Here is an 8,031-nt window from a genome sequence, read left to right on the forward strand (position 1 = left end):
CAGATAGATAGATAGATAGATAGATAGATAGATAGATAGATAGATAGATAGATAGATAGATAGATAGATAGATAGATAGATAGATAGATAGATAGATAGATAGATAGATAGATAGATAGATATCTTGGTATTGTTAATTTGTTCTTATTACGACTGTAATTGCGTGTGACTTGTACGCATTTGTCATTCAGTAAGTGTTGCGCAATTCATCTATTACGCAGGCTCGTCGATGAGCTCAACAGGTTCCTGGGAGCCCGTGCAGGATTTGCTCGTGTGGGTCGAGCTGAGGGGGAGCGTCATGTGCACGCCCTTTTCATCAGCCCGGGACAAGTGAGTAAGAGCCACTTCACTGCATCTCAGTCCCAAGAGCTCCATCTGGCCGGCTTCATGAGGGGCTGGACGCGTCACAATGCACACACAACTTCTCCTCATTTTCGCTTTATGTGCTCTACAGTGCGACTGTCAAGGTATGTGACAACTTTTATCAACTCTTTTCGTGTCGTGTTTGGTTTATAAGTGCTCACATAATCAGGATTTGTTCTAACAATAGATATAAAGACAGCAACATCACACTTAACCTAGCTGGTTTAATGCTTCTGCGTGCGCAATTTAGGTCTGCGTTTGTTGGAGACATAAACAACGGCTTATTTGCTAGTGCGAATAACGGTGTTATCTAACGGCATTGTTATTTATGTGTGCTGTAATGTACGGTCCATATGCTCGAAATTAAATTCGAGTTATTTAACATTATTATTGTGAGAAATCGACTTTGTACAAATAAAATAATTATAAACAAGTCGCGGCGGCGCACAAAGCCTCACTCGGACAGATTTGAGGTTCTCCGAGAACTTTTGCATGGGCTTTGGCGTTGCTAGGTAACAGAGACGAGCATGTGACTTGAAGACAATCTCCTGCAGACCCCAAGCTGCTGGTACAAAGCAAATTCAACACATTTTTTGTTCCTGAAAGACTTAACCAGTCCGCGGTGCAGGGGATGTCGAGTTTGAGACGTGCGTTTTGTTGCATAGCACTTGGTTAATCGGTTGACAGCCCAACCGGTTGCTCTGGTGCAAAAGTGTAGTTGCATGTATAGAGCTTCTCGAATTGTAATCTGCTTTCTTTTTGCCCAACCCTTAGTATGTAAGCTTCTTATGCGAATCGAGCAACTAATTACTCCGCAGCTGCCGCTCAGAGCAACCATTGCTGCTCATAGGACTCTCTGTCATCCTGCTTTGCGTTTATATTACACCATATATTGCACTTGCTCATTTCATGTTTGTGGGGCGAATTATTAGGATGATTGTATGTAAGTAAGTTCAGATCAGCTGACTGTTTTAAGTTGTATACTGCGGTTCAGTTGAATGGTCCATTCTGATTGGCTTATGAACATTCTAAGGTGTGCAGTTATTTTCAGGGAAATTTAGTTATATGCTGGTCTTGACAACGGTAGAGTTTCATATCACTTCCCAAATGATTTTAAGGGGCAATATAAAATAAAAGAAGAAATGTACTCACCATTTTCTTAATCTCAAGTACCTTTTATTTTTTTATTTTTTGTAGTATAACGTTAGTAGTTTTTTTGTAGTATAATGTTAGTAGTTTTTTTGTAGTATAACGTTAGTAGTTTTTTTGTAGTATAACGTTAGTAGTTTTTTTGTAGTATAATGTTAGTAGTTTTTTTGTAGTATAACGTTAATAGTTTTTTTGTAGTATAATGTTAGTAGTTTTTTTGTAGTATAACGTTAATAGTTTTTTTGTAGTATAACGTTAGTAGTTTTTTTTGTAGTATAATGTTAGTAGTTTTTTTGTAGTATAATGTTAGTAGTTTTTTTGTAGTATAACGTTAGTAGTTTTTTTGTAGTATAACGTTAGTAGTTTTTTTGTAGTATAATGTTAGTAGTTTTTTTTGTAGTATAACGTTAGTAGTTTTTTTGTAGTATAACGTTAGTAGTTTTTTTGTAGTATAACGTTAGTAGTTTTTTTGTAGTATAACGTTAGTAGTTTTTTTGTAGTATAACGTTAATAGTTTTTTTGTAGTATAATGTTAGTAGTTTTTTGTAGTATAACGTTAAGTAGTTTTTTTGTAGTATAACGTTAGTAGTTTTTTTGTAGTATAACGTTAGTAGTTTTTTTGTAGTATAATGTTAGTAGTTTTTTTGTAGTATAACGTTAGTAGTTTTTTTGTAGTATAACGTTAGTAGTTTTTTTGTAGTATAACGTTAGTAGTTTTTTTGTAGTATAACGTTAATAGTTTTTTTTGTAGTATAATGTTAGTAGTTTTTTGTAGTATAACGTTAAGTAGTTTTTTTGTAGTATAACGTTAGTAGTTTTTTGTAGTATAATGTTAGTAGTTTTTTTGTAGTATAACATTAGTAGTTTTTTTTGTAGTATAATGTTAGTAGTTTTTTTGTAGTATAACGTTAGTAGTTTTTTTTGTAGTATAATGTTAGTAGTTTTTTTGTAGTATAACGTTAGTAGTTTTTTTGTAGTATAACGTTAGTAGTTTTTTTGTAGTATAACGTTAGTAGTTTTTTGTAGTATAACGTTAGTAGTTTTTTTGTAGTATAACGTTAGTAGTTTTTTTTGTAGTATAACGTTAGTAGTTTTTTTGTAGTATAACGTTAAGTAGTTTTTTTTGTAGTATAACGTTAGTAGTTTTTTTTGTAGTATAATGTTAGTAGTTTTTTGTAGTATAACGTTAGTAGTTTTTTTGTAGTATAACGTTAGTAGTTTTTTGTAGTATAACGTTAGTAGTTTTTTTGTAGTATAACGTTAGTAGTTTTTTGTAGTATAACGTTAGTATTTTTTTTGTAGTATAACGTTAGTAGTTTTTTGTAGTATAACGTTAGTAGTTTTTTTGTAGTATAACGTTAGTAGTTTTTTTGTAGTATAACGTTAGTAGTTTTTTGTAGTATAACGTTAGTATTTTTTTTGTAGTATAACGTTAGTAGTTTTTTGTAGTATAACGTTAGTAGTTTTTTTGTAGTATAACGTTAATAGTTTTTTTTGTAGTATAACGTTAGTAGATTTTTTTGTAGTATAACGTTAATAGTTTTTTTTGTAGTATAACGTTAGTAGTTTTTTTTTGTAGTATAACGTTAGTAGTTTTTTTGTAGTATAACGTTAGTATTTTTTTTTTTTTTGTAGTATAGTAGGGGGAAACTATGAAACCAATGGCTGCCTTCTTCCAATATTCTTCAACATATCTTATTTTGTGTTCAACAGAAGAAAGTACAAGTGTTTAGGTAACAGAACAAGTGGAGGGTGTCCATGTAGAAATCTTGTGGAAATATATTCAGATGTGGTTATAAGTTTAATGCTCAGCATATATGAGTACACCCCTCACAAATCTCTGTTTTAAATTCATATTTTAATAGGAAGCTTTACAATATTATATTTGTGCATAAACATTACATTATTCAGTACTGAAGCCAAATCTGGAGCTTATCTAACAAAATAACTTACGATAACTGTCCAGAAACTAGTACACCCAAATTTATATGTTAATTATATGTTAATTTAAAAAAGAGGGAAAAAAATCAAGAGAATCAAAATAAATAAATAAATGAAATAAAAATAATTTAAACATTTAGCTGAAAATTTGAAGGTTGTAATTTGTTTGTTTGCAGTATTTTGCTTGAATTTAATTGTATTAGCTTTCAATCTCTAAATATGTTTGGTGACGAAAATATTATTTTAATAAATATATTTGTTTAATAAATCTGTTTTGTTTAAATGCACCAAAATGCATTGCCTATATTCACTGAGAAATAAACTGAAAAATATTAATTTTTAAAATGGGGTGTACTCAATTATGCTGAGGACTGTATATGCAACGCTTATTTGGAAATATTGAAAAAAATGCCTATTTTTTTCTTTCTAATCATTGGTGTTATAAATATCTAAATGTGTGTTTATATATATATATATATATATATATATATATATATATATATATATATATATATATATAAACACATATTTAGATTTTTATAACACCAATGATTGGAGAAAAAAATAGGCATTTTATATATAAAATGCATTTATATATATATATATATATATATATATATATATATATATTATTGTGTCCTAAATCATAATATGTTGAAATTAACGAGTTAATGGGACGGTGACGAGTTAAAGTGCCGATCTGTGCCTACTCTAACTGCTAATATTAACAAAAAATAGATTGCATATTGGACATGAACCTGGACTGATATTACAATCACGAGTAAAAAGTGTTAAAAACAAACATGGTGGACACACGAGACGATTAAGTGGAGATGCTTTGGTAAAGAAGTTTGAATTATTGTTAGCTAATGTCTAACCTAATGGAAAATATTTATTTCATGTCTTCTCTGTTATATTTAATACTTAACAGTGTGAACTTTTAAAAAGAAACGTTTGGTCATTAACTTCTGAATGCATTATTGTGCAAACACTTGAGATTTCTTTGTTTGAAAGCTTGAGGAATTATTAACAAGACATGCAACTAAGAAACAGAACAGTCCATTAATGATTAAGTAGCATGTCCCAAAGCTTGCATACTCTTCTGTTACACACTCAACAGGTACTTTTTAAGGACGTAGTAAAAGTGGGTGAATTAGGATGCATCCTCTGTTTATGAACACTGTTGAGAAACTCATTTACACACATTTAATTCTCTTTAATAACTGCATTTAGGGCATTTCACACTAGTTAGTTATCAGAATTCAGTTATACTGTAGGAACTAGGTACCAGGCTGGTTCACCAAGGATAACTTTCACCTCAGGGCATATTCTTGGTTGCACTGTCACCAGAAATTGACTCACTCAACAAAAACAACAAGCAGAGGATAAAGAATGCCATAATCAAAGCTTAGTTCTCATTGTGTCACATGGGTTTTGTGGTATGATGTGACATAATTAGGCCCACACAGAATCTGCGCCCACAGAAATCAGCAGATCTTTCAATTTATATATTAACTTGTGCTTGTGTTTAAATATATATAATTTTTACACTAATTTTTATATTATTAAATGATATGCAAAAGCTTAGATGATTTATGTACAGTACAACTTGCAAAGTAATATTTTCGATGGCATTTAATAGATGTATTATATGGGAGAGCTACTGTGGCTTTATTTATCGAACAAGTGGTTCTAATTGGATTTGCATTGTGAACCTTAATTAGAAAATTATTTGTTATTGTTTTATTTATTAGGTTCTCAGCTCTTACACTATCAGAATCATTTACCCACAGATGTTTTGCTAAATTCTGTGCAAAAATAGCAAAAAAAGAAAAGGCAGCAAATTTTGTCTGGCCCTGCATATAGGTTATGCTCTCTGTAGGTTGAAGTCTTGTAACACTATAAAGCAGGGGATTCCTAAAACTTTCAGCCCACGACCCCTAAAAAAACAATGCCAGTGGCTTGGAATTCCTTGGAGGTGGTTATAAAAAAAACAAACATTGCGCACACAACAATATGGCTATATCAACACAAGCATATTGACAACACAAAAAAGTGCAACAGTCTAACAACCATATCATCTTTATAGTCCTTTATTCATTTGTTAAACTTAATATTAACCTCTAAGGAGACTGGTGGACACAATATTTTCAGCACAAGTCTATTCTTGGTTTAATTTTGGAGACAGCCATTCAGAGATCATTCTCAATGTTCAGTTGTGGCCTGTATTTATTTTGAATGTATTTGATTGCCATAAAGGTGTCAGAAAGTTTACCCGGTGCTATAAAATCTGCTGCAGCTGACGCCATTGTTGTGTTTTTAATACAACCAATGGACGAGCCCCCAATTTCATGTTACGCACCGTCTAGGGATGGTGCACAACATGAAAGACAAGACAACGAAAGTGAAATCAAAGATTTATTGGGGTTTGAATTTGGGAGCTGACAAGGCCAAAATAACAAACAAAAATTCCTTGATGTTAAATCTCTAACTTACCTGATCAAAAATAAAAGAAAAAGTACAATTCACTACCCTAACTACCTAACACAAAAACAGAGGTCAAAAAGGTTTTACAAAGAAAATGGCGTCAAACTCCTTACTATCCCAATATATATACTATTTTCAAACTATTTACAAAACCGGCAATCATATTTAAAGGACAATCCAAAAATCAATGCCAGCAGGCAACAAAGGTCAAACAAGCCAGTGGAACAAAGTATCATAAACAAAACAAACACTAACACAAAAAGTACTCACAAATCTCAATAGTCACACAAAACAAAAATTACTCAATCTCAAATCTCATTATTCAGACTTAACACATTCAAAAACTCTGGCCTATACCACATACAAAGTATCAACAAACACAAAGCAAGTGACCAAAAACAAGATGGCTGCCAAGGAAGTAGTGTCATGGCTTTTTAAAACACTGTAGGCCAATCAGGAACAAGCAAGCTGGAAGCGGCCAATTAGAAGTGTTCTAAGCAAACCAGAGAAGACAGATGAGACAAGACCAACATAGGGTTGTAACAACGTAAACACACCAATCCTAAGGAAAAAAATAATGGATTATGGTTAAAATATGGTAATTCTAATAGTTTAATAAAATTTATTTGACTTTTGGAAATCACTAAGCCAGTGTTTCCCAACCCTGTTCCTGGAGGCACACCAACAGTACATATTTTGGATGTCTCCCTTTTCTGACCCATTAACTTCAGGTGTTGGAGTCTCTTCTGATGTTATGATAAGTTGATTCAGGTGTGTTTGATTAGGGAGAGGTTGAAAATGTGTACTGTTGGTGTGCCTTCAGGAACAGGGTTGGGAAACACTGCACTAAGCGACCCACTGTCATTGTCCCGCGACCCCCCAGGTGGTCCCGACCCCCACTTTGGGAACCACTGCTATAAAGTACTGTGCCTGGGTTTCAAATTTGAGTTTCTTTCTTCTGTTGAACACAAAATATATTTAATATTTTAAATATGCAGTTTGCTGGGTCCCATTGAGTTTCATAGCATTTTTTTTACCCTACTATGGACGTCAAACGGTACCGGCTACCAGCATTCTTCAAAATATCTTCTTTTATGTTCAACAAAAGAAAGCAACTCATAAAGGCTTAAAACCACACGAGGGCGAATAAATGATTATCATTTTTGGGTGAATGCATTAAATGACATTTTGGATGTAGCGACTGAGGATTGGGATGGATGCATTGTTAGGTATGTTAAACTGGTCAATGGATTAATTGGTCACACTGTATTTTGATGGTTTGTTTGTTGAATTTAAGTTACATTGCATCTATATGCCAACTAATTCTCATTAGATTATAAGTAGACTGTTAGGTTGGGGGTCGGGTTAGTGTAAGTTGGCATGTACTTGCAAAGTTTCTTTTATGTCTGTTGAAGCAGCAGTATCAACAGATATTAGGCAGACAGTCTACTAATACTCAAATGGACCATCAAAATAAAGTGTTACCGATTAATTTAATAGGAGGATTTTTATGAGATATCATCATATTCAACATGCTCAGTTACTCCTTGTTGTACTGCTGTTGTGAACTTGAGGTGTCAAAATCACATCTTCTCTTGAGTCTCTTTTTGTGAATTTGCAGTGTTGGGTTTGCATCAGGCTTAAAATTGTGGCCGTAGCCTTGATTGATCTCCTTAGAAATGCGAGCCAGGAATGAGTTCCTGTAATCCAGCTTTATTCAGCATGTGTTTCGGAGGAAATGACCAAAAGGGTCTTGATGGAGGGGAACAGGTTACTTTCTGTAATCCGCTGAGCTTCACTTCCTGATGGTTCCTCAAGCTCTCCGTTTCGAAGGTCAAAGGTCTTTGATGGTAGTTACTTGTTAGCTTGTTCAAACATAGATGTTTTGTAGAAAACCCCTGAATTAGCACATTTTGACACCTCATTTAATGGTGTTCATTAACCATCCTGTGTAAAAATTAATATTTACGTCCCTGTTCGTGTTACTCATTGGCCTCAAATGTGATGATACTGCTGATTTATAACTTGTTTTGCCAGTAAAGCTACTATCATTTGTCACGTATTAGCCATCTTTGGGTTGCAATGATTGAA

General features: G+C 33.0%; 1 protein-coding gene across 1 annotated transcript in view; it reads left to right on the forward strand.

Moving 5' to 3' along the window:
* The first annotated feature begins 392 nt into the window (after positions 1-392).
* Positions 393-8,031, forward strand: part of lrp2a (low density lipoprotein receptor-related protein 2a) — a 262,973-nt gene continuing 255,334 nt past the window's right edge. The window contains 1 exon segment of the mRNA XM_056465930.1: positions 393-467. Within this exon segment, the coding sequence (XP_056321905.1) occupies positions 410-467 (58 nt within the window). The 5' untranslated portion in view covers positions 393-409.

Source organism: Danio aesculapii, chromosome 9 (assembly GCF_903798145.1).
Source record: "Danio aesculapii chromosome 9, fDanAes4.1, whole genome shotgun sequence".
In the NCBI taxonomy this organism is placed as follows: Eukaryota; Metazoa; Chordata; class Actinopteri; order Cypriniformes; family Danionidae; genus Danio; species Danio aesculapii.